Source organism: Amblyraja radiata, chromosome 31 (assembly GCF_010909765.2).
Source record: "Amblyraja radiata isolate CabotCenter1 chromosome 31, sAmbRad1.1.pri, whole genome shotgun sequence".
NCBI lineage: Eukaryota > Metazoa > Chordata > Chondrichthyes > Rajiformes > Rajidae > Amblyraja > Amblyraja radiata.
This window is the reverse complement of record NC_045986.1, coordinates 9,962,613-9,989,999: the sequence shown is the minus strand read 5'-3', so window position 1 is coordinate 9,989,999 and position 27,387 is coordinate 9,962,613. Positions and strand designations below refer to the sequence as shown.

The 27,387-nt window shown below is 44.2% G+C and overlaps 1 protein-coding gene and 1 long non-coding RNA gene across 4 annotated transcripts in view; one reads left to right on the top strand and one right to left on the bottom strand.

The window, feature by feature from the left end:
- Positions 1 to 218: 218 nt before the first annotated feature.
- LOC116990648 lies at positions 219 to 6,928 on the bottom strand. The gene is made up of 2 exons (XR_004416589.1): positions 6,871 to 6,928; positions 219 to 735 (listed from the first exon to the last, which is right to left on the bottom strand). It is a non-coding gene; the product is annotated as an uncharacterized LOC116990648 (long non-coding RNA).
- Positions 6,318 to 27,387, top strand: part of cenps (centromere protein S) — a 29,587-nt gene continuing 8,517 nt past the window's right edge. Inside the window, exons 1-3 of one of the 3 annotated variants that reach the window (XM_033048554.1) lie at positions 6,318 to 6,418; positions 6,502 to 6,571; positions 8,605 to 8,728. In XM_033048554.1, the coding sequence (XP_032904445.1) occupies positions 6,512 to 6,571; positions 8,605 to 8,728 (184 nt within the window). In that variant the 5' untranslated portion in view covers positions 6,318 to 6,418; positions 6,502 to 6,511. Of the gene's footprint in view, positions 6,572 to 8,275; positions 8,303 to 8,604; positions 8,729 to 27,387 lie in introns of those variants that run through there. The other 2 variants (XM_033048552.1, XM_033048555.1) reach the window with 2 other exon arrangements.

The following is a 27,387-nucleotide window of genomic DNA, read 5'->3' as shown; positions in this document are numbered from 1 at the left end:
AGGTCTGGGGGTGGGAGACTTCAGCCAAATAAAACTTAATTTGAGAAAGGTGGAAAAAATGTCAGTTATTACAACGCATCGATTTAAGTATTTAAAAAACAATTAAGCAGGCGGTTATTAAGATCTGGATACAGTATGCTTGCCAAAAGGGCAGTGTAAAAAGATTTGGTTGTTTTCATAAAAGAGATGGCTAAATATTTGAAAGATAAAAAATAAAATTATAGGGCAGATCCTGTTTTATTTATGAAGTCCTTAAGAACACGTTATGGCATTTTGTTACATTAAGAAGGTACCAAAACAAATATTGTTGCCTCCAGAAATCAAATGTTCTTAGGCAGTCTCAGGAATATCACTTGCTTCATTCCAGATCTGAGGGTCTGGGGCGACTGAAGGGTCCTGTTTAGGCTGTACAAACTCCACCTGGGGTTAGGCAAACAGTACTTGATGGCAGAGACAGGTGGTTTGCTGGGATCTTGTGTGCACCTGCCACAGATTGCAAATGGCTCTGCAGGCTCCCAATGAAGAGATTTGAGGCGTTTCATGCCGTTTGGTGTCTCCTCTATTTTGGTGGATCATAGATGAGGGATTCTCATGAGTTGAAGATGTTACGTATTGAGACTTTTCGCATGGAATCTGGTGTCATGTGACCACCCATCAGTCGTGGTTGAGCAAAATCAGAGCCTTGATATTTGAGATGTTGACCTCAGTGAGCACGCCAACTTTGGTTTGCCTGTCCTGCCAGAGGATATGTGAGATTTTGTGAAGCCAGTGTTAATAATATTTTTTCATTGCTTTAATATGTCTCCTGTAGGTAATCCAAGTGAACATTTCAGGATGGCAGGGAAATGAAACTATGTAGATGACGCTAATTGCCAGTGCCCATTTGAAGAACGTTCCACGCCATTGATGTGTAGGAAACATAGAAACATAGAAAATAGGTGCAGGAGTAGGCCATTCGGCCCTTCGAGCCTGCACCGCCATTCAATATGATCATGGCTGATCATCCAACTCAGTATCCTGTACCTGCCTTCTCTCCATACCCCCTGATCCCTTTAGCCACAAGGGCCACATCTAACTCCCTCTTAAATATAGCCAATGAACTGGCCTCAACTACCTTCTGCGGGAGAGAATTCCAGAGATTCACCACTCTCTGTGTGAAAAAGGTTTTTCTCATCTCGGTCCTAAAAGATTTCCCCTTTATCCTTAAACTATGACCCCTTGTTCTGGACTTCCCCAACATCGGGAACAATCTTCCTGCATCTAGCCTGTCCAACCCCTTAAGAATTTTGTAAGTTTCTATAAGATCCCCCCTCAATCTTTTAAATTCTAGCGAGTACAAACCAAGTCTATCCAGTACTGCAGATGCTAGTTTAAACCGAAGATAGACACAAAAAGCTGGTGTAATTCAACGGGTCAAACTGCATCATTGGAGAAAAGTAATAGGTTACACGACCTGAAATGCCACCTATTCCTTTTCTCCTGAGATGCTGTCTGACCTGCTGAGTTACTCCAGCTTTTTGTGTCTATCCACACCATTAATGACTCTTTCACCGAAGTGTCCAATAGAGCAAGTGACTTGCTCTAAACATCGGAAAGACAATGGTCCTCTACCAACTACTCCTGACCAAGTTAATTGACTAGATACTGGAAAAATAGATATTTTTTCAGATCCTGGGATCCACTCTCAGAGCAGACATTGATGTTGGAATTCACTATTGTCTATGGTGCTTGATAGAAGCCTCTGTTCAACGAAGGAAAAAGCTGCTTAAAAGACCTTGAACCCAGCTTGTGGTTACCAACCAGCAGTGATCAACACCAACTAGAGTTAACAATCCCTTTGCATAAGGTTAATTGTCTCCTCAGGATTCATCCCCCCCTGCCAATTTTGATTTATTTTCAAAGGAGGATGGGATTTTAAAACAACTTGATTATGTAGGAGTCATAGAGTGATACAGTGTGGAAACAGGCCCTTCGGCCCAACTTGCCCACACCAGCCTACATGTCCCAGCTACACTAGTCCCACCTGCCTGCGTTTGGTCCATATCTCTCCAAAGTGTCCGAACCATGTACCTGTCTAATTCTTAAACGTTGGGATAGTCGCAGCCTCAACTACCTCCACTGGCAGCTTGTTCCATACACCCACCACCTTTTTCACACACAGGCTAGATGCAGGAAGATTGTTCCCGATGTTGGGGAAGTCCAGAACAAGGGGTCATAGTTTAAGGATAAAGGGGAAGTCTTTTAGGATCGAGATGAGAAAACCTTTTTTCACACAGAGAGTGGTGAATCTCTGGAATTTTCTCCCGCAGAAGGTAGTTGAGGCCAGTTCATTGGCTATATTTAAGAGGGAGTTAGATGTGGCCCTTGTGGCTAAAGGGATCAGGGGGTATGGAGAGAAGGCAGGTACAGGATACTGGGTTGGATGATCAGCCATGATCATATTGAATGGCGGTGCAGGCTCGAAGGGCCGAATGGCCTACTCCTGCACCTATTTTCTATGTTTCTATGTTTCCTACACACCAATGGCGTGGAACGTTCTTCAAATGGGCACTGGCAATTAGCGTCATCTACATAGTTTCATTTCCCTGCCATCCTGAATTGTTCACTTGGATTACCTACAGGAGACATATTAAAGCAATGAAAAAATATTATTAACACTGGCTTCACAAAATCTCCCATATCCTCTGGCAGGACAGGCAAACCAAAGTTGGCGTGCTCACTGAGGTCAACATCTCAAATATCAAGGCTCTGATTTTGCTCAACCACGACTGATGGGTGGTCACATGACACCAGATTCCATGCGAAAAGTCTCAATACGTAACATCTTCAACTCATGAGAATCCCTCATCTATGATCCACCAAAATAGAGGAGACACCAAACGGCATGAAATGCCTCAAATCACTTCATTGGGAGCCTGCAGAGCCATTTGCAATCTGTGGCAGGTGCACACAAGATCCCAGCAAACCACCTGTCTCTGCCATCAAGTACTGTTTGCCTAACCCCAGGTGGAGTTTGTACAGCCTAAACAGGACCCTTCAGTCGCCCCAGACCCTCAGATCTGGAATGAAGCAAGTGATATTCCTGAGACTGCCTAAGAACATTTGATTTCTGGAGGCAACAATATTTGTTTTGGTACCTTCTTAATGTAACAAAATGCCATAACGTGTTCTTAAGGACTTCATAAATAAAACAGGATCTGCCCTATAATTTTATTTTTTATCTTTCAAATATTTAGCCATCTCTTTTATGAAAACAACCAAATCTTTTTACACTGCCCTTTTGGCAAGCATACTGTATCCAGATCTTAATAACCGCCTGCTTAATTGTTTTTTAAATACTTAAATCGATGCGTTGTAATAACTGACATTTTTTCCACCTTTCTCAAATTAAGTTTTATTTGGCTGAAGTCTCCCACCCCCAGACCTCTGTGTGATATTCGCTGGCTGTTGAATCTTGACGAGGGATATTTTTGTGCATTAATTCCTTACTAAGTGAAATTTCTTTGTTTGAGGTTGATAAATTATAACAATCCTAATGCTGATATTAACATCCCCTTTATGACTACCACTCCTTGCTAAAAGTAAAACTTTGCTTTATATTCACTGTTCCAGCAGTTAATTTACCAACATTCCCACAGGAAACAACTTTCCATGAATGACCAGTGTACTTGCTTGACTGAAGCCTGTTCTTACCACAGATTTCGACATGACCAGAAATAGGTCCTTCAGACCAACTCATCCTTGCTGACCATAATGGCCCATTATGTTAGTTTCATTTTCCTGCATTTAGCCCTTATCCCGCTAAATCTTTCCCATCCATGTACCTGTCCAAATGTATGTTAATATTATACCTCCCTCACCGATTTCCTCTGGCAGGATCTTTCCCTCTTTCCGCTCTCATCTATGCCACCTAATTCTTGATTCCTCTATCCTGGGAAAAAAGACTATGCATTCACCCTATTATTGGCTTCGTGATTTTATACTCCCCTCTGTAATATCACCTCTAGCCTGCCCAATTTCTTCCTATAGCTGATATATTAATTTATTAATATTAATTTAGCCCACTTGCCCAGCTAATCAAGATCCCACGGTAATTCTTGATAACTATCTTCACTGAGTACGATACCACTTCTTTTAGTGTCATTTGCAAATTACTCATCATGCCTTCTCATTCAAATCATTGATATAGATGACAAAACAATGGGCCAAGCACTGATCCATGAGGCAAACCACTAGTCAAAGGCCTCCAGTCCAAAAAACTAATTTCCACTACCACCACTGCTTCCTACCATGAAGCCAATTCTATATCCATTCACTAGATCTCCCTGAATCCCACATAATCTAACCTTCCAGAGCAGCCGACTCCCGGAACCTTATCAAAGGCCATGCTAAAGGCCATATGGACTACGTCTACAACCCTGCCCTTGTCGACCTTATTGGTACTTCTTCAAAAATCTCAAATCAAATTTGCTTTAATCACATCTGTGATTGGATTGGTGGGGCTGTCAGTTTTATTAATTATTCAGTGCAGGAGTTGCAGCAAAATCTAGTCTCAGTGCATAGTACATGGTGGTGGGAACTCTGAGATGTGTCACCACATGTGGTGTGACGGCGCCTAACGGCAGCGGCTCGACTGCAGTCCGTCTGTCTTTTTTTTTAAAGTCTCATTAAATGTATGTATTGACTCTAGTTTTTATTTTATTTTTTTAGCTGTGTATATGTGGGGGGTAGGGAAAACCGTTAATCTCTTCCCTGAACGGGGGACCTGACTTTTTCCCTGTCGGGTCTCCGATGTCGTTGGGCCTAGCATCGTGGAGCCTGCGGCGACCTCCGGCGGCCTCTGGCCAGGACCAACCTGAGGGCTCCAGTCGCGGGGCCTGCGGACCTGACATCGCGGAGCTGGCCGTCTTCTGTGCGGGAGGAGCTGTGGTCGCGCGCGGCTACGACCCGACTTCGGAGCTGCAGAGGCTCCGGCCGCAGGCCTCTGGACGGTAACATCGGGAGCTCGCAGGTCCCTGGTGGGAAACCGCTTTTTGGAGCTCCCGCAACAGCAACTTCCCCTGCTGGAATCGGTTAAATGACTTGGAGTGGGGCCTAACATCACCCCGCGTGGCTTAACGTCCGCGGGATTTACCATCGCCTACCATAACGTCGGGAGCCCCAGTCGCCTTGACACTGCAGTTGGACTGCTGGACCACTGGAGAAGAACAAAGGGAAGGTATAAGACTTTTGCCTTCCATCACAGTGAGGAGGTGTTGGAGATTCACTGTGATGGATGTTTGTGTAAACTGTGTTAAGTGTGGGTCTTGGGCTTTTTTTTGTAATGTTAAGACTGTAGAAAATGCAATTTTGTTCAGACCAAGCTGTTTGAATGACAATAAAGGATATTCTATTCTATCCTATTCTACATATACAACTGCCTGCTCAGCACTTAGAGCATCAGGCAATTTCAAGGCTATTTATTTCTCCTGGGCCTCACTCTTGACAATTTATTTCTCGCTGGAAAAAAAGGATAGGTGATGTTTCAGGTCAGGACCCTTCTTCAGACTAAAAGTCCGAGGTGCGGGGAGGGGGTGAAGGGCTGGAGGCAAGAAACGGCCATCGCCAATCGAGGCTAGCCATAAATGACCTCAGGCAGGGTGGTGCCCTGGTAAGCCCATTGTTGGCTAGGGAAAGTGATCTGAAGAGGGATACAATGTAGTGAACTGTGGAACTGGCTATGGTGGAGGAAGGGGGCAAGGAGGGAGGGGAGGGGAAGGGAGTGTAGGTAGAAGTTACGTAAAATCAGATAATTCAACATTCATACCGAAGATAGACATAAAATGCTGGAGTAAGTCAGCGGGACAGGCACATCTCTGGAGAGAAGGAATGGGTGAAGTTTTGGGTTGAGATCCTTCTTCAGACTGATGTCATGGGAGAGGTACCCCTTAGGTAGGTACAGGATACTGAGTTAGATGATCAGCCATGATCATATTGAATGGCGGTGCAGGGCCGAAGGGCCGAATGGCCTACTCCTGCACCTGTTTTCTATGTTTCTATGTCTCGGATTCCTATTAAATCTTTCTCCCTTCACCTTGAACCTATGTGTCATCTGGTCCTCGATTCCCCTACTCTGGGCGCAAGAGACTATTCCTCTCAGTTTAAGATGAACTCGTTAGTGATAAGAATTGTGGCTGAGGAGCACCTTGTCTCATAAACCTTGAGTTACATTTGTGAAGGAAAGCAGCTTTCCAGAGCCCGAGTGCTCGCCGCCAGGGAACCGTCCGTCAGCGAGGGGCCGCCGCCATGTCCGCGCGCCGGCGGGAGAAACACAGGAGGCGCTCGAGCGCGGTGGCGGGAAGAGGAGAGCGCGGGGACAGGGCCGGGGCAGCTTTGGCGCCGAGAGGCCGGGGACGGGAGTCTGAGTGAAGCTGAGGCCGGGACCAGGGAGAGGGGGAAGCGGCCGGGGACAGAGACCCGTGGCTGAGGCCGGGATCGGGCAGCGCGGAGAGGCTGAGACCGGGGACCGGACATGGCGGAGGCCGGGGATGAAGCTGGAGCCGAAGCCGAGCAGCGCACCGCTTACACTCAGGTAGTGGCGGACCCACCACTTCCCCTTCCCCCTGAAAAGTCTGATGGCTGTAGTTAGTCTGTGGTGCTACTAGAAATGCCGTGGAGAAGCTCAAACTTTTCATTGGCGTCCCGGTCAAACTTTGCAGTTTGAACGCGAACAGGTCGCCAGGCTAAAGCAGGAAATAAGCATTACCACTTTATTGGTGCTCCCTCTCCTGTGCCCCAAATGTCCTCCTCTCCTCTTCCCTGTGCCCCGTTTGCCCCCTCTCCCTTCTACCCGCATTCCTTCCTGTGACTTCACAACTCTTCTATCCTCACCTCACTTTTTTGTCTCTTGGTCTCTTGCTGTTGTCCAACCATCGGCCTATCAAATTACCGCCCCTCACCAGTAACCCCCTTGTTCCCCCTCCCCCTAGTCACAACATGTACAGAGTCTCCCTAGTCCTCACCAAAGATCCTATTGCAGAGGATCTTTGGTCCTCACCTTTTACCCCATCATCCGTTGCATACAACAACGTAATCCTCTTGACATTTTCGCCACCTCCAACCACTAGCCACATCTTCCCATCCACCCCATTGCGCTTTCCACGGAGAGCATTTCCTCCGCAACTCCCTGGTTAACTCATCCCTTCCCACCCAAACCAACCCCTCCCCAGGTACATTTTCCTGCAACTGCAGGAAATGCAACACCTGTCCCTCCTATACCTACTCTCTTGACTCTATCCAGGTTTATCCACCTATATATAACCTGCCAGATTTTGTCCTGCCCCTAGATACACACAGAAAGCTGGAGTAACTCAGTGGGACAGGCAGCATCTCTGCAGAGAAGGAATGGGTGATGTTTCAGGTCGAGACCCTTCTTCAAACCTCTCTTACAATGTTCTTCTCCCCAACCCCCCTCAAATCAGTCTGAAGAAGTGTTCCGACTCGAAGGGTCATCTATCCATGCTCTCCAGAGATGCTGCCTGACCCGCTGAGTTACTCCAGCTTTCTGTGTGTATCTAGGGGCAGGACAAAATCTGGCAGGTTATATATAGGTGGATAAACCTGGATAGAGTCAAGAGAGTAGGAAAAGGAGGGACAGGTGTTGCATTTCCTGCAGTTGCAGGAAAATGTACCTGGGGAGGGGTTGGTCACTTTGTGTCATTTTTTGTAAACCATTATCTGAGTTCCTTGTTTCTCCATTGTCACCTTATTCATCTGCACATCTTCCACCCCTCCCTACTCCGAGTCCCCTATCATCAAATGGGAAACAAGGGAGGATATTTTTCCTCTGTCAGCCACAGGTGAGGTACCCAGATGACTGGAGGATCGTAACTATTCCCTTATTCCAAAAGGACTCTAGCAATTAGCTAGCTTGGATATTCCAAGCTGGTGAGCTTTAAATTAATAGTTGAGAAATTTTTGGAAAATCTTCTAAGGAACTGGATTTCTGTTCACTTGGAAAGGCATGGACATTAGGAGGAATCTGCATAGTTTTGTGCAGCACAAATCGTGTCTCACAAATTTGATTGGGTTTTTTAAGGAAATATTGATGAAGACAAGGCCGTGGAGGTGGCTTACATGGACTTTAGCAAGGCTGGTACAGTAGGCTAGATGAGAAGGTTAAAGCACATGGGATCCAAGATGTGTTGGCAAACCGGATAGATTCAAAATTGGCTTGGTAATAGGAGGTGGAGGGTAGAGGTTGAGAGTGTTATTCTGATTGGATGTATGTAATCGGTGGTGTACAGTAAGAATGGGTGCACAGGTATAAACATATTCTGGAACTCATTACAAATAACATTCATAAACATTCCTCACTCCACTAGTTACTGTCAGCTTCAGCCTTTGCCCACTCGTGCTGACTCCATGTGCAGATCCTTCTTTCCTCATGACTTTTTCCACATCACATGTTTTATTGTCCTGATTGCCTTACTTGCATTGTTTATTTGCCCGTCCTCTTATTTGCAATTTATATGCAAATATATCTGATCGACAGAATAAAGAAACACAAATTAACGAAATCATGTCTGTTCAAAATAGGCTTGTTAAAAAAAAATTCTCTCATAGAGGCTGCGTGCTGCTGTTCACTTCACTGTTGGATGCCTTTGTGAGGAGGTTGGGGAAGATAAGCAGATGGAGTTCAGTAAACAAACCATTGCAGCCATATCAGAAACAACCTTCAGACAGTGTGGTATGTACCTTTCAGAATGTTAATTTTAAAAGTTTGCTCTTTGGACAAGAAACTTTCTATTTCGATTCTCTCTATCCTTATGCTTTGTGTCGTTTTTCAGTTGAGAGAAAAGAAAGCAGACAGGATGTTTTCAAACCTCTGTCCTTTGATCTGGAAACTAAAGAAAGTGAATTTAACTTTAATTTAACTGAAAACAACCAATCATTTCCATGACTTAAATAGATTGCAATCTTTAAGGTGGAGAATGATAGTGAAAAATCTTATAGAAACATATAAAATTCTTAAGGGATTCTCAGCATGGATTTACAAAGGGGAAATCATGCTTGACTAATCTTCTGGAATTTTTTGAGGATGTAACCAGGATAATGGACAAGGGAGAGCCAGTGGATGTAGTGTTCCTGGACTTTCAGAAAGCATTTGATAAGGTCCCACATAGGACATTAGTGGGCAAAATTAGAGAACATGGTGCTGACATGGATAGAAAATTGGTTGACAGACAGGAAACAAAGGGTAGGAATTAACAGGTCCCTTTCAGAATGGCAGGCAGTGACTAGCAGGATACCGCAAGGCTCAGTGCTGGGACAGCAGTTATTTACAATATCTATTAATGATTTGGATGAAGGGATTAAAAATAACTTTAGCAAATTTGCAGATGACACAAAGCTGGGTGGCAGTGTGAACTGTGAGGTGGATGCTATGAGGATGTGGGTGACTTGGACAGGTTGGGTGAGTGGGCAGATGCAGTTTAATGTGGATAAATTTGAGGTTAACCACTTTGATGCCAAAAACAGGAAGGCAGATTATTATCTAAATGGTGTCAAGTTGGGAAAAGGGGAAGTACAACGGGATTTGGGGGTCCTTGTTCATCAGTCACTGAAACTACGCATGCAGGTACAGCAGGCAGTGAAGAAAGCGAATGGCATGTTGGCCTTCATAACAAGAGGAGTATGGGAGCAAAGAGGTCCTCCTCTTTGCTCCAAAGAGGCACAGGGCCCTAGTGAGACCACACCTGGAGTATTTTGTGCAGATTTGGTCTCCAAACTTGAGGAAGGACATTCTTGCTGTTGAAGGAGTGCAGCGTAGGTTCACGAGGTTAATTCCCTGGATGGCGGGACAATCATATGTTGATAGATTGGAGCGGCTGGGCTTGTATACTCTGAAATTTAGACGGATAAGGGGGGATCTTATTGAAACATATATAAGATTACTAGACTAAGTGGGACCCGTTGGGTCCCATGTTCACACGGGAGGGCTGGTCCCCCGACGCAATATTCCACCTCTCCACCAATTCCAATATTGGTGGCCAGTGGGGGGCTTTCTGGAGTGCTGGTATGGGTTCTTAGGATGGCAGCTCAGTCCCTCAAGCCTGATCTGCTGGCAGTTCACTCATGGCTGGTGGGCTGGCAGTTGACTCATGACTTCCTTGAAATTCCATTTCAAGCAGGGTGCAAGGCCACCAAATTCAAATCCATGTTCCTACCATTTCAAGCAGGGTGCAAGGCCACCAAATTCAAGTGCAGTTTCTTACCACTATGAGCAGGGTGCAAGGCCACAGAATTCAAGTGCAGTTTCCAACCACTTCAAGCCGGCTTCATACCATTTCATGCAGGGTGAAACCACCATAAAACCACACAAAACACCAAACCCACAGTTCAGTAGACATTCAGTGTGTTCAGTTGATTCACAGCTCAGACAGAGTCATGACCTCTCCCTCCCCCATCATGCAGAGACTGAGCCACACCCACACTTCCGGGTATTCTAACCCCTCCCCCTCCCACCGGAAAAGGTGTGGCTTTCAGGGTGTGATTGACAGGAGAGAGATTCTCAACATTTTTTAAACACTAATAACACTTTTATTTTTCATTGATGGGAAGAATTCTCTGCAACTGCTCAGCGGAGGGGGAACCGAGTAAGATCTAAAATCAATATAGAGTGCAAACAGGAAGTAAGTGCATTTGCAGTAGAGCCTTTTAACTTCAAGCCAAATCACCCGCCGCCATTTGCAGTAAGTAGTGCCTTTCAACTTCAAGCCAAAGCATCCAAGCCACCATTTGCAGTAAGTAGTGCAACTTCAAGCTAAAGCACCCAAGCCACCATATGCAGTAAGTAGTGCCTTTCAACTTCAAGCCAAAGCACCCAAGTAAGCATTTGCAGTAAGTAGTGCCTTTCAACTTCAAGCAAAGCACCCAAGCCACCATTTGCAGTAAATAGTGTTTTTCAACTTCAAGCCAAAGCACCCAAGCCACCATTTGCAGTAAGTAGTGCCTTTCAACCTCATGCCACCATTTGCAGTAAGTAGTGCCTTTCAACTTCAAGCCAGAGCACCCAAGCCACCATTTGCAGTAGGAAGTGCCTTTCAACTTAAAGCCAAATCACCCTAAGCCATCATTTGCAGTAAGTAGTGCCTTTCAACTTCAAGCCAAAGCACCCAAGCCACCATTTGCAGTAAGTAGTGCCTTTCAACCTCAAGCCAAAGCACCCAAGCCACCATTTGCAGTAAGTAGCGCCTTTCAACCTCAAGCCAAAGCACCCAAGCCACCATTTGCAGTAAGTAGTGCCTTTCAACTTCAAGCCAAAGCACCCAAGCCACCATTTGCAGTAAGTAGTGCCTTTCAGCTTCAAGCCAATGCACCCAAGCCACCATTTGCAGTAAGCAGTGCCTTTGAACTTCAAGCCAAAGCTCCCAAGCCACCATTTGCAGTACGTAGTGCCTTTCAACTTTAAACCAAAGCTCCCAAGCCACCATTTGCAGTACGTAGTGCCTTTCAACTTTAAACCAAAGCTCCCAAGCCACCATTTGCAGTAAGTAGTGCCTTTCAACCTCAAGCCAAAGCACCCAAGCCACCATTTGTAGTAAGTAGTGCTTTTCAACCTCAAGCCAAATCACCCGCCACCATTTGCAGTAAGTAGTGCTTTTCAACTTCAATCAAAGCACCCAAGCCACCATTTGCAGTAAGTAGTGCCTTTCAACTTCAAGCCAAATCACCCAAGCCACCATTTGCAGTAAGTAGTGCCTTTCAACTTCAAACCAAAGCATCCGCCACCATTTGCAGCAAGTAGTGCCTTTCAACTTCATGCCACCATTTGCAGCAAGTAGTGCCTTTCAACTTCAAGCCAAAGCACCCAAGCCACCATTTGCAGTAAGTTGTGCCTTTCAACTTCAAGCCAAAGCACCCAAGCCACCATTTGCAGTAAGTAGTGCATTTCAACTTCAAGCCAAAGCACCCAAGCCACCATTTGCAGTAAGTAGTGCCTATCAACTTCAAGCCAATGCACCCAAGCCACCATTTGCAGTAAGTAGTGCCTTTCAACCTCAAGCCAAAGCACCCAAGCCACCATTTGCAGTAAGTAGTGCTTTTCAACCACAAGCCAAAGCGCACAAGCCACCATTTGCAGTAAGTAGTGCTTTTCAACTTCAATCAAAGCACCCAAGCCACCATTTGCAGTAAGTAGTGCCTTTCAACTTCAAGCCAAAGCACCCAAGCCACCATTTGCAGTAAGTAATTTCCGTGCTGTAATTGTTATATGGTTATATTATTATATGGTTATTTGCAGTAAGTAGTGCCTTTCAACTTTAAACCAAAGCTCCCAAGCCACCATTTGCAGTAAGTAGTGCCTTTCAACCTCAAGCCAAAGCACCCAAGCCACCATTTGCAGTAAGTAGTGCTTTTCAACCTCAAGCCAAAGCACCCAAGCCACCATTTGCAGTAAGTTGTGCCTTTCAACTTCAAGCCAAAGCACCCAAGCCACCATTTGCAGTAAGTAGTGCCTTTCAACTTCAAGCCAAAGCACCCGCCACCATTTGCAGCAAGTAGTGCCTTTCAACTTCATGCCACCATTTGCAGCAAGTAGTGCCTTTCAACTTCAAGCCAAAGCACCCAAGCCACCATTGGCAATAAGTTGTGCCTTTCAACTTCAAGCCAAAGCACCCGCCACCATGTGCAGTAAGTAGTGCCTTTCAACTTTAAACCAAAGCTCCCAAGCCACCATTTGCAGTAAATAGTGCCTTTCAACCTCAAGCCAAAGCACCCAAGCCACCATTTGCAGTAAGTAGTGCTTTTCAACCTCAAGCCAATGCACCCAAGCCACCATTTGCAGTAAGTAGTGCCTTTCAACGTCATGCCACCATTTGCAGCAAGTAGTGCCTTTCAACTTCAAGCCAAAGCACCCAAGCCACCATTTGCAGTAAGTAGTGCCTTTCAACCAAGCCAAAGCACCCAAGCGGCCATGTGCAGTAAGTAGTGCCTTTCAACCTCAAGCCAAAGCACCCAAGCCACCATTTGCAGTAAGTAATGCCATTCAACTGCATGCCACCATTTGCAGTAAATAGTGCCTTTCAACTTCAAGCCAAAGCACCCAAACAACCATTTGCAGGCAGTGCCTTTTTACTTCAAACAAACCATATTTTCATTTTCAAACCACATTAAGGGTACTCACAGTTGTGTAGACATTTGTTCAGTGTTATTCAGAGCTCAGAGAGACGCGACCCTTGGCTTCATCCATCTTGCAGAGACACACCACTTCCTGGTTTTATAGTCCCTCCCCCTCCCTCCAGCAGGTGAAGCAGAGAGAATGGTGATTTTTTTTAACTTCAAGCCAAAGCTCCCAAGCCACCATTAGCAGTAAGTAATGCCTTTCAACTTTATACCAAAGCTCCCAAGCCACCATTTGCAGTAAATAGTGCATTTCAACCTGGTTTTATAGTCCCTCCCCCTCCCTCCAGCAGGTGCAGCAGAGAGAATGGTGATTTTTTAAACTTCAAGCCAAAGCTCCGAAGCCACCATCAGCAGTAAGTAATGCCTTTCAACTTTAAACCAAAGCTCACAGGCCACCATTTGCAGTAAATAGTGCATTTCAACTTCAAGCCAAAGCACCCAAGCCACCATTTGCAGTAAGTAGTGCCTTTCAACCTCATGCCACCATTTGCAGTAAGTAGTGCCTTTCAACTTCAAGCCAAAGCACCCAAGCCACCATTTGCAGTAAGAAGTGCCTTTCAACCTCATGCCACCATTTGCAGTAAGTAGTGCCTTTCAACTTCAAGCCAAAGCACCCAAGCCACCATTTGCAGTAAGAAGTGCCTTTCAACTTCAAGCCAAATAACCTGCCACCATTTGTAGTAAGTAGTGCCTTTCAACTTCAAGCCAAAGCACCCAAGCCACCATTTGCAGTAAGTAGTGCCTTTCAATTTCAAGCAAAGCACCCAAGCCACCAAGCCACCATTTGCAGTAAGTACTGCCTTTCAACTTCAAGCCAAAGCACCCAAGCCACCATGTGCAGTAAGTAGTGCCTTTCAACTTCAAGCAAAACACCCAAGCCACCATTTGCAGTAAGTAGTGCCTTTCAACTTCAAGTCAAAGCACCCAAGCCATCATTTGCAGTATGTAGTGCCTTTCAACTTCAAGCCAAAGCACCCAAACAACCATTTGCAGGCAGTGCCTTTTTACTTCAAACAAACCATATTTTCATTTTCAAACCACATTAAGGGTACTCACAGTTGTGTAGACATTTGTTCAGTGTTATTCAGAGCTCAGAAAGACATGACCCTTGGCTTCATCCGTCTTGCAGAGAGGGAGTGAGGCACACCACTTCCTGGTTTTATAGTCCCTCCCCCTCCCTCCAGCAGGGGCAGCAGAGAGAATGGCGAATTTTTAAAAAACATTAATATCTCTCTGATTTGTCATCGATGGGAAAAATCCTCCACACCCGTAAGGCGGAGGGGGGCTCTGAGCGAGGTGGCCAAAAATGACGGCCGTAGGTGGTGGCATTCTGTCGGAAATCGCAGCACAGTGGGCCAAAAGCGGTCAAGATCAGAGATTTAGTAATATATAAGATTAAGGGTTTGGACACGCTAGAGGCAGATAACATGTTCCCAATGTTGGGGGAGTCCAGAACCAGGGGCCACAGTTTAAGAATAAGTGGTAAGTCATTTAGAATGGAGATGAGGAAAAACTTTTTCACACAGAGAGTTGTGAGTGTGTGGAATTCTCTGCCTCAGAGGGCGGTGGAGGCTGGTTCTCTGGATGCTTTCAAGAGAGAGTTAGATAGAGCTCTTAGAGGTAGCGGTGTTAAGGGATATGGGGAAAAGGCAGGAACGGGGTACTGATTGTGGATGATCAGTCATGATTACATTGAATGGCGGTGCTGGCTTGAAGGGCCGAATGGCCTACTCCTGCACCTATTGTCTATTGGACAGGCTAGATGCAGGAAAAATTTTCCCGATGTTGGGGGAGTCCAGAACCAGGGGTCACAGTTTAAGAGTAAGGGGTAGGCCATTTAAGACTGAGACGAGAAAAAACCTTTTCACCCAGAGAGTTGTGAATCTGTGGAATTCTCTGCCACAGAAGGCAGAGGAGGCCAATTCACTGGATGTATTCAAGAGAGAGTTGGATGTAGCTCTTTGGGCTAACGCAATCAAGGGATATGGGGAGAAAGCAGGATTGGGGTACTGATTCTGGATGATCAGCCATGATCATATTGAATGGCGGTGCTGGCTCGAAGGGCTGAATGCACCCATTTTCTATGTATCTATTATGGGTGGTTTATAGTTGGTGCAGACTTGAGCATGTTTCTGCGTTCTCTCTCACTTCAGGAATCTGGATTACATGTAGTCTTAGACCGAGCACAATGGCTGACTGCTAACTGTTTGAAATGGTTCGAATGAGTTAAGGGAGCAAAGGATGAACGTAAATCCGTAGGTGTTCGTATCCCATGAAGTAATAATAAAGTAAATTAGCCAACAACTGTGGAAGAACTTGAAATAATTTCCCAGATCATTAGCTTGTGCCTCAGGACTACCAGTCTGACTCAGACAACACATTTCCTTTTCGAAGTCTTCTAGTTAAGAAAAATCAATAATGGCGGTGATGCAATCAATTGAGTGTAATGCCATTTTTACTGAAAGGGTTGGTGCAAAGAGATGTCAGTCTTCAAATAAATGATATCTCCAAAATGTTCCAAATATCACAAAGAACATTTGTGTTTTTTATTGTGAGTTTAATAATCTATTAGTTGTAGCTGTACGGAAATGATTTTTGATGTTATCAGCTACATTTTCAAAATCAAATGTTTTCATGCTTTTAAATTGCTGTTTAATTAATTTAAGAAGTAAGATGATATGGTGTGTAGGGATTCATTTCAAATCTGTGCTGCGTGTACTTATGTCTGATTTTAACATTTGATAAAGCTGGTTTATAAAACAAATTAACATGTTCTTTTCTGGTTTAGCAATGTTATGTGCATCCAACTATGCTAAATAGAAATAGAAATAGAAGAGATTTTATCAAAGGTCTTTGCGGGGAAATGATGTTATGACAAAACAGATAAAAATCACGTTACCACCTAATTATCTCATGAAGAACTCTGCAGTAACATTCAATCAGCACTTTTGTGCTAAATGTTTTTTTTCATACTTATGGCAGATTACCAAAGGGATAAGAAGTATGGGCAATTAATCCAGAGACATACTTTGAATCTTACCAAGACAAATAAATATTTTGCCCACCAAATCTATGCCAGCTCATAAAATACACCATTTCCCCATGTGCCATTTCCCCATGTACTTCCCAGTCAGTTTAGGTTTTACTGGGGAATGTGAGTTCAGATTCCACTGTGGTGGTTTGATTTCAGTTTTACAATACAATTTGCAAGTATTTGTAGAGTGATTATAAAACTTCAGTTTCAATAGTTGATTCTAAATTAAAGCCACAGAAATGGATCAAACCAGAGCTAGTTAAGGGGTTATCCCTCAGCGGTGACCTAATCCGCGAGTTCAGATGAGTGTCTTCGACCTTCAAACGAGAGGGCAATCGCTTGGAAAACCTGGAGCTGGATCGACCGTCAGCGATGAAACCGCGAACTGGATCGACCGACCGCACACACACACACACACACACACACACACACACACACACACACACACACACATCGCAAAGGCGGGGGCCAGGGAAAGCGGGGGAGCGCTGTCTGAAATTCACACCCGTGATGAAGACGAAGGTAAAAGACGGCTGACACAATTACGGTAAGCCCTTTAGAGAGCGCGGGGGGGGGGGGGGGGTGAGAGAAGGAATGGAGACACTTTTAAGAAGTCAGACAATGTTTAATAAAGTTTAGCGGGCATTTAGCCTACCGGTCGGTTTTCCTTGGTCCTGAAACTCCAATGAGCCAATGCTTGGTCAGCGAAGGAGATTACCTACGGCTGCCCTTGACTGCCTGTAACTAAATAGCGACCCCACTCCACTGCACTACGAGTTAAAAAGAACCTTGCCGACCAATTTTTACTCGCGGAGAATTTTTCACCATGCTGAAAAAATTTCTGCGACCTAACTGAGGCAGCGAGTATGCGGAAACTTCCCTCGAGCATGAAGGAGAGTTCCAGTGACCTCATAGGACCTCCTAGGACCACGTGTTGACCATGCTGCAAGTTTGAGTCGAGGGCAAACTCTTCTAAACTCGCAGATTAGGTCGCCGCAGTGGGACAGCCCCTTTAGTGGCAACATTGCTAGCACAGCACCCATACAGAGAATTTAAGTTAAAAACTGCATTTAGCTCTTTGGTTTAGTTGCACTAATAGGGCCTGAAGACTGCCATGATTGTTTAGTATAGTTTAGAGATACAGTGCGGAAACAGGCCCTTCAGCCCACCGAGACCACACCAACCAGCGATCCCCACACATTAACACAAACCTACACACACTAGAGACAGTTTACATTTATACCAAGCCAATTCACCTGTACGTCTTTGGAATGTGGGAGGAAACCAAAGATCTTGGAGAAAACCCACAGTCAAGGGGAGAACATACAAATTCCGTAAAGACAGCACCCGTTGTCGGGAGCGAGCCCGGGTTTCTGGAGCTGCAAGGCAGCAACCCTATTGCTGCGCCACCGTGCTGCCATGGGATGAGATATCAGAACACTACACAGAACCTAGTATGCTATGTATGTATAATAAGAACAAAAAAAAGCTTGGATTTCAGTAGCACTTTTCATAACATGAATACCTCAAATTATTCAACAAATTGTATTTTTCAAATATTATCGTTGCCATAATGAGCGAAATACAGTAATCAGTTTGTGCATAGCAATCTCTCAGAATTGCTGTTGGTATCAAAAGCAAGAATGATTTATTTCCAGGTCAAAAGTCACGGACCTCATTTACATAATTATACGAGCTTGTATGAGCACAGCTCGTATGCTCAAACTACACAAATTACACGGTACTGATTGTGGATGATCAGCCATGATCACATTGAATGGCTTAATGGCCTACTCCTGCACATATTGTCTTTTGTCTAAAAGGAGGGGAGATAAACTAGGAAACAACGGGTGTTAGTTTTACCAAAAATGGCATTTGGAAACATTATGTCCAATTACTAAACAGTTTACTAATTTAGTAGAAATGGAGAGTTGGCAAAAATATTTATTTTTCTGGTTGACGAGTTTTAAAATGTAACGAGTGATGTCACAGAGATCATTGCTGGAGCTTCAACTTTTCGCAATTCATAGAAATAATTGAGATGAAGGCATGTATCAATGTCCTTGTAATTTGAGCATAGGAGCTGTACTCATACTCGCGCATGCTCATATGCGCGCATATAATTATGTAAATGAGATCAGTGACTTTTGACCTGGAAATAAATCATTCTTGCTTTTGATACCAACACGAGTGTGTGTAGAGCCATCTTTCTCCGTTTAATACGGGCTAGTTTTACCTATATCGTAAGCAGACACATATCAAAACAAGGCACTAAGAGAATGGTTGTTTGATAATGACATACACATAGGTAGGAAAGTGAATTGTGAAGAGGCTGTAAGGAGGCTACAAAAACACATGGTAAACTTAAGTGAGTGGGAAAAGGGAATGGAGAATAATGTGGGAAAACATCAGCCTTGTTGCTGTAAGGCAGCAACTCTACCGCTGTGCCACCGTACCACCCCTAATTTGCAAAAAGTTGGCATGCATCTACTGTAACTAATTAGTGAAGCAAATAGAACATTACGACAAAATAAGACACTGAGTGCTGGAGTAACATGGGTCTGGTAGTATGCCTGGGGAACATGGATGGCCAGGGATATAATAATCAAAATCTGAAGAAGGGTTTCGGCCCGAAACGTCACCTATTTCCTTCATTTCATAGATGCTGCTGCACCCGCTGAGTCTCTCCAGCATTTTTGTGTACCTATGATAATCAAAGGGTGGTTTTGTCTCAATTTTCTAGGACATTTGTAAGATTGCATCTAGATTACTATGTATTGCACTGGTTTTCTTTACTCAGTTCAGAGAAGCTTTACTAAACTAATACCTGGAAGGCATACTAGGAAGGCATTTAATAAAAATCCCCCATGGTAGGCTGATCCAGTAGATTAAAATGCATGGGATCTACGGTGTTATTTTGGATTCAGAACTGGCTTACCGAAAGAAGACAGAGGGCAGTGGTGGAAGAATATTGTTCTGGCTGAAAATCTGTGACCAGTGGTGTTTAGCAGGTATCAGTGTTGGGAACTGTTGTTTGTGATATATATTAATGACTTTGACGCATATGTAGATTATTTGGTCTGTAAGTTTGTAGACAACACCAAAATTAGCAGAATTGTGTACAGTGAGGAAGGCTGTCAAAGAATACCGTGAGATTTAGATCAGTTACAGATATGTATGGAGAAATGGCAGTTGCAGTTTAATCTGAGCAAGTGTGGGTTAAGTGGCTTCTGTAAATTGTCCCTCGTGTGTAGTCTAGAACTACTGTATGGGTGATCACTGGTCATCGCGGACTCGGTGGGAGGCAGGCCTGTTTCCATGCCGTATTTCTAAACTAAACTAAACTAAGTTTGAGGTGTTGCATTTAGGGTCGAATGTAAGGGAAAGTACACAGTTAATGACAACACCCTTACTAGCTTTGACATAGAGGGATCTTGGAGTCCAAATCCATAGCTTCCTGAAAGTGGCATCACGAGTAGATAATAGGAATTGAATTGAATTGAATTGAATTGAATTTCCTTTATTGTCATTCAGACTGAACGAAATTTCGTGCTTGCAGTCATACATACAATAATACAATAATAGACAACAGAACAGACAGTAAACACAAATTAACATGCACCACAGTGAGTCCACCAAGCACCTCCTCACTGTGATGGAGGCAAAAATCTTAGGGCTGCAGTCTCTTCCCTCCTCTTCTCCCTCTGCGCTGAGGCGATACCCCACCGGGCGATGGTAAATCAGTCCCGCTGCTCACCGAGCTCCGCGAACGGGCCGGTTCAAGCACCGCGGCCCGGGGTGGTCGAAGCTGCCGCCCTCCAGTCCAGCGGACACAGCTGTTGACGACGTCGTCCACTGGCCCGCGGCCGAACCCCGGACTCAGGCCGCCGCCGCCGCCAGAACGCCGCCTCAGCCACCGGAGCACCGTTCCAGCCCCGAGCTGGGTCGCCCTCACGTGAGCATCTCAGCCCCGCGCCAGGCCGCCCTCACGGGAGCGCCGTTACCCTCGAGCTGGGCCGCCCCGACGGGAGCGCCGTTACCCTCGAGCTGGGCCGCCCCGACGGGAGCGCCGTTCCACCCTCGAGCTGGGCCGCCCCGACGGGAGCGCCGTTACCCTCGGGCTGGGCCGCCCTCACGGGAGCGCCGATACCCTCGGGCTGGGCCGCCCACACGGGAGCGTCTCAGCCCCTTGCCAGGCCGCCCTCACGGGAGCGAGCCCGTCCTGACAGGCTGCCTCGGGAGCCTCGAGGTCGCCAGCTCCGCCATTAGGCCTCAGCGCAGACGGAGGCAGAGAAGGGGGATACGACAAAAAAGTCGCATTCCCCCGAAGGGAGAGACAGCAAGCCGTGTTTCAACCCCCCCCCCCCCCACACATAAACACAGCCTAAAAAAACAAAAACTTAGCTAGACAAAACGAAAAAAACAACACAAAAAAGTAAAAACAAACGGACTGCAGGCGATCCGCAGCCGTTCACCAGCGCCGCCACTTCCGGATCTGGTATGCTCGCCATATATCAAAATCAGCAGTGTAATCACAACCAGATATCCACTCTTTTGATGTTAATTAATGGACAAATATTGACCAAAACACTAGGGTAATACCGATTGTTGAAGTTGTGTCTTGGGATTATTTTGACTATCTGGTATTGTAGCTAGAACATAGGTTTAAAACCACAACTACATTATAACATAAGCAAAACAGGAATAGGGCCTGCTGCACTTGTAAATAAGATCATGACTGTCCAACCTTAGCCCTGGCACCCTTTTGTAAAACCACATTGACTCTGATTTTCTTCTGATTTTCTAAATGTCCTGCTGTTACTTCCCAGCCTTAGATTGTTGTTAGATTACAGCATTTTCCCAATGACAGCGACATTGCTTTCAGAATTTAAGGGGAACAAAAATTGGCAGAGCAATTAAACAAATGTTTTGTTTCTGTCCTCATGGAATAGGATGCAAATTATTCCCCAGAAATGGTGGCGAACTGGGTCTAATGAAAAGGAGGAATTAAAGGAAATTAGCTTTATTTTAATAATATACTGTTGGACAAATCATTGGGATTGAGAGCTGATAAATCCCTCGGGCCTGATAATCTGCATCCCTGAGCATTGAAAAAAGTAGCCATTGAACTATTGAAAACACTGGTTGTTATCTCCCAGGATTCTATAGATTTGTCAATAGTTCCTGCAGATTTGAGGGTGGCAAATGTAACCCACTGTTAGGAGAAAACGGGGAACTGCAAATTGCAACGAGGCAAATATAAATAGTAGAGAAAATGCTAACAGTACGCTTAGAAAATATCAGTGTGGTCAGACAAGATAAGCATAGGTGCATGAAAAAGAAATGTTTTTTGGTAAACCTACTTTTTTTTCACTTCTGGAAGAGGATACAGAAGCTTGAAAGCTCGGATGTCTAGACTTAAAATCAGCTTTCTTACATCAGCGAGACCAAGTGTACACTTGGTCTACTCTTGCGCTTGCTCCGCCATGGCTTGCTGGATCTCCCGATTGCTAACCATTTTAACGGCTTGTCCTATTCCTATACTGACCTTTCTATCCTGGGCCTCCTCCATTGCCAGATTGAGGCTACATGTAAACTGGAGGAACAGCACCTGGGTAGCTTGCAACCTAACGGTATAAACTTTTAATTCTTCAAATTTAGGTAATTAACCTCCAAACAATCCTTTTCTTTCTTCTACTTTCCTTCCTTCATTCCACCCCCCTCTCTTCCCTGTGCCACACCTAGACCCACATCCATTTCACTCCAGCCCCCTCTCCTTCCACCTATATTCCTTCCTCAGGCTGCACAATTCGCAACTCTTCTATCTTTAATCTCTGGCCTTTGTCCAACTATGCCTATCAATGCCCCTCACTTGTATTCACAAATCATTTGCCAGGCTTTGTCCTTCCCACTTTTCTTACAGCTCCCCCCCTTCCCAAAATCAGTGTGAAGAAGGTTCCCGGCTCGAAACATCAAGTATCCATGTTCTCCTGACATGCTGTCTGTCATGCTGAGTTTATTTGTGTTTATTTTTGTAAACTAGCCTCTGTAGTTCCTTATATCATCTTTCCTACTGTTATCAGGTTCCTGATGCAATCACCTATTTCACACCCCATTTGTAAAGATGCTGGCATGTACTCTAAAGGGCCTGTCCCACTTACGTGTCCTTGGCACGCAAATTACGCGACCTCGTCATCGCAATGAGGCGCACGGGCATCCTATGGCCGCACGGGGCCGGTCCCTCTGAGAAGCGCGGAGGGGTATGTAGTTGTGCGCGACATCGCGCGGGGATATGGAATTTTTGTAGCGAACGAAATCTTCGCGCGCCAACGGCCTGTCGCGTAACTGACGGCCAAAGTGGGACAGGCCCAAGACCCTGGCGCGACGCAACGTCTCACCTCCAACAGCAGCAGAAGCAGGCAAACGATCACCGAACTCGGCCTGGGGCTCACGGCCGTTGCGGTCCGGATCCGCCCCCACCTGTACTCCCAGACTGAAGAAGGGTCTTGACCCGAAACTTCACCCATTCCTTCTCTCCAGAGATGCTGCCTGTCCCGCTGAGTTACTCCTGCATTTTGTGTCCATCTTCAAAAGACGTCACGAGCTCCAGACGGCTGTGCGGGCGCATGAAATCGCGCGCGACCTTCGCGGGACCGTCGCGCCTCAACGCGACCACGAGGTCACGTAATTAGCGTGCCAAGGACACGTAAGTGGAACAGGGGCTTTACTCTTATTTCAACCTCATTTCAGTTATTCTGTCATTGTACTTTAATATTTTTATACTACTTCATATTACACTGCAACCTTGACCATTCTGCTATTTTGCAATTGTCATAGTATTGTAATGATCATTTCTATCTATACTGTTTACTCTGTGAGCCTTCACATGAAGAAGGAATTTCATTGCATTCCAGTAGGTATGTTGCAAAGCCAACCTGAAGCGTCGTTGAAGATCTGCTGCTGAGGGTGTGCGCGATTTTGGCGCCGTTTAGAGGGGGCGGGTTTAAAACGCGATTTTCTCTAAGCTGTTCCAATCGAAAATGTTCAGCCTAGTTAATTATTAACGAAAAATCGCTGGAAGACCCCGTCGCAAAAGCTATTATTAGGTTTAAAGGCCTTGAATAATAGTTATAGTAGTTTAAAAATCAATCTCTAAACCCGCGACCGTCAGCAACCGCAGGGTCTCATAAAGCAAATAGCAGAAGTTAGGTTGTATATTTTTACATTAAAAAGGGCTTCTAAAGATCCCTTTATACTAAGTTTAATATTGCGAGTAGCTCAATTTGGGCCCATTATATCGCGCAGTATTTTTCTCGGCATTTGGGGCACAAATCTACCGCAATGTGAACGTTCTAAACCAGCGCGTTCCACAGGGACCCATTGGAAAGCTGATTTAAATGGGCATTTATTTACAACAATTAAACACTAAATTCCTTCCATTTGGCCTATAAATTAATGTAAATGAGATTTAAAAATCATGTTTTATTGTGAATTATTTGTGAATATTATTTGGACATTTAGGCTAGTTAAAAATGTTAATCATTTATTAAGAAATGGATAGATGTTTAGATCTAGTAATTGAAGTCTGAAATTAGCTACAATTAGGTAACTAACTAATTATATGCTTTAATTTCAGGTCATCCAAGTAAGATTATTTTATATTTGTTTCAGAATGCTTCAATCTATGATAACTGAAAATTTCATTCAGTTCTCTTAATTTTTAAGAAAGTTATGGGCTTTTGACTGTTCACGATCACAGCTTTTTTGTTATGTCCATAGAAAATCAATAGGGAACAAGATGCTCATTTCCCAGTATGAAAATGGCCATAACTTTTTAAATACTTGAGATATGAAAGTGAATTAGGTGTCAAATTAAACTTATTTTTATGCTTTATCTGATGGGATAAATTACAGACTTGATTTTTAAAATCTCAAAATTTTGTAACATTGCTAATTCCAGTGTGTATGACGGTAAACTAATCTGAATCTAGGGTGTTGACTGTAGGCTGACGGTCCCATCCCTGAAGTCGAATTGGCCACAGACCACATGTTGTGCCTTGACTGCCAGAGGCATGGGACTTCAAACCAGTCTTTTGACATTTTGGGTAAATGTGCAAATTCTGAGGCACATCCCAGTGAATCTTGAGGATCTGGGGCAGTATTGAAAAAAGTCTTGGGGTTCTGGAACATTGGGAATGGTTGTCATATCCATGAATATGGGAAAAGCCTTGTACTGATCGGGGAATATTCTGAAGTGTGGTTAGGAGAGTTGTTTGAAATCTGAGGAGTGGGGGGTTAAGATCAGGAGACATAAAACACAAAATAAAACATTTCATAATGTTAACAGATGAACATTGCCTTAAGTGAAGATCTTATCAAGAGGAACTGCAGAGTTTACGTACTTGGCAACTGAAAATACAGTTGGTGGTGCAGTTATGTTGATACCAGAGTTGAAAAAGTTTAGATATGTTGGTGGATTAATTCTAGATTTCCTTGTAAAGTAATTGCTCCCAACCCATCCTGCTGATTTCCTTTTTTTAAATGCTTTTCCCCTTCTATAAAAAAATGTTTGAATAAAGTCTTTCTAGCCATTTACTTAAATCACTTGCTGCCTGTCCCACTGAATTACTCCAGCATTTTGTGTCAACCTTCCTCAAATCGCTTGCTTTATTTATATCAGATTTTATTCTGATGATTTATATACCTTTATAAGAGCATCTGGATCAAAGTTATCTTCATTTATATCTTTCTTGGCTATTAATTAACATTAGTTGGCATTGTTCTCTCTTAAACTGATCTATTCACTATCTAGATATCTTCATATCTTGCTCCAAGTTTCAGTGCCTATTTCAAGCTGTTTTTCTGAAGAATATAGCAATTATTTTATTTCTATTAACTACTGCTTTGCGAGGTTAAATTTACTCATGTAACGTAAACTTGTAATTTCTCATTGATATTGTTGTAATCATTTCAGTTTCAAAGATTAATCACAACTATAAAGATTTTACTTTGGAAGCCGTTGCATCAATTCAGTAACACCAAAAAATAATTAATTTACAGAAAGTGAAGCGTGCAAGCTGACCACCCATGGCATTTCAGGAAGTGATAAAATCTTAATGCACCATAATGAGATCATAATCACCTTTTTTGCTAGTCTTGGAATTAATTTGGCAGATCAACTATTTTGAAGGTTTTCAAAATCAGAAATGAAAATGAGAATAAAGATGAGTCCTGACCCGAAACGTCACCTAAGTATAAACACAGCTACATGGTGAAACTAAAATGCATAAAAGTGGCCTTTAATAAAATATGACAATGTGCACTTTAACCACATGTAATTTTTTTCTATACAAATCTCAAATTGTGAAGTACAGAGGCAAATTAATACATGATGGGTCTTTGTCCCAAACATAATGGAGGGCACAGTATATTTGACCTTATGTTAAGATGTTTTCACTAATGGGAAGATCATGAAAAAGGGGACATAGCTACAAAATAATGGGCAGATCACTGAGATGGATAGAAATTCTTTCTCTTTGAGGGTAGTGGATAGGCCAGATAGATTAATAAGATGTGATAGATTAATAATTGAAAGTTCGAAGAAAAGAGGCCAGCATAGATCGAACATCGAATGCTGGGGCATGCTTGCAAGGCTTGATAATAATAATAATAATAAATTTTATTTATGGGCGCCTTTCAAGAGTCTCAAGGACACCTTACAAAAATTTAACAGGTAGAGGAAAAACATGTAAGGGGAATGAAATAAATAATAGAGACATGACTAGTACACAAAGTAAAGACAGAATTCAATACAAAACACAATATGAGGCAATTAATGCACAGATGAAAAGGGAGGGGGACGTGGGGCTAAGGATAGGCAGAGGTGAAGAGATGGGTCTTGAGGCGGGACTGGAAGATGGTGAGGGACACAGAATTGCGGATCAGTTGGGGGAGGGAGTTCCAGAGCCTGGGAGCTGCCCTGGAGAAGGCTCTGTCCTCAAAACTGCGGAGGTTGGACTTGTGGATGGAGAGGAGACCGGCTGATGTGGATCTGAGGGACCGTGAGGGTTGGTAGGGGGAGAGGAGGTCAGTGAGATATGGGGGGGCCAGATGGTGGAGGGCTTTGTAGGTGAGGATCAGGATTTTGTAGTTGATCCGGTGGGAGATGGGAAGCCAGTGAAGTTGTTTGAGGACTGGAGTGATGTGATGCCAGGATTTGGTGTGTGTAATGAGTCGGGCGGCTGCGTTCTGGACCAGTTGGAGTCGGTTGATGTAGGTGGAGCTGATGCCAAGGAGAAGTGAGTTGCAGTAGTCCAGTCGGGAGGAGATGAAGGCATGGATGAGTCTTTCAGCAGCGGGAGGTGTGAGAGAGAGTCTGAGTTTGGCGATGTTGCGGAGATGAAAGAAGGAGGTTTTAATGACATGGCGGATGTGAGGCTCAAGGGAGAGGGTGGAATCAAAGATCACGCCAAGGTTGCGGGCCTGGGGAGATGGGGAGACAGTGGTGCCGTCGATGGTGAGAGTGGGGTTATTGATTTTGCTGAGTGGCTTTGGAGCCTATGAGGAGGAATTCTGTCTTATCGCTGTTGAGTTTGAGGAAATTATGTTGCATCCAGGTTTTTATAGCTGACAAACGAGTTGATATGGGAGAGGGGGGGGGGTTGTGGGGGGATTTGGTGCCGAGGTAGATCTGGGTGTCATCAGTGTAACAGTGGAAGTCCAGGATGAAATGGCGGAGTATCTGACCAAGGGGGAGGATGTAGATGATGAAGAGGATGGTTAGATCCTGCTCCTACCTTCTGGTGTACAGTGCCCTGGATTGTCTAATTGTGCTTTTCTTTCCTGGTCAGTGTGAGAAAATGAGTGGATATTGTTATTCAATTCAACCAGTTTATGTCTTAGTGTAATCTAGCTCCTTAATGGCCATAAAGCGAAAGCCACAAAGGAAAATCAAAGTTTTCGTTTGATTTAATTAATTTAATTAATAGTTTATAATCATGGATTACTTTGTTGAAATCTGGTTTGAATTTTGATACGCTCGTAAATAGAGGATCCATTATTTATATTTTCAATCAGTGGATATTTATTAATCCTATTTAACTTAGTAATTTTGTCATGTTGCTTGTAAATTAAAACTGTTGGATAATTTGTGTGAAAAAATGTTCAGCACTAATTTATAAAGAATACTA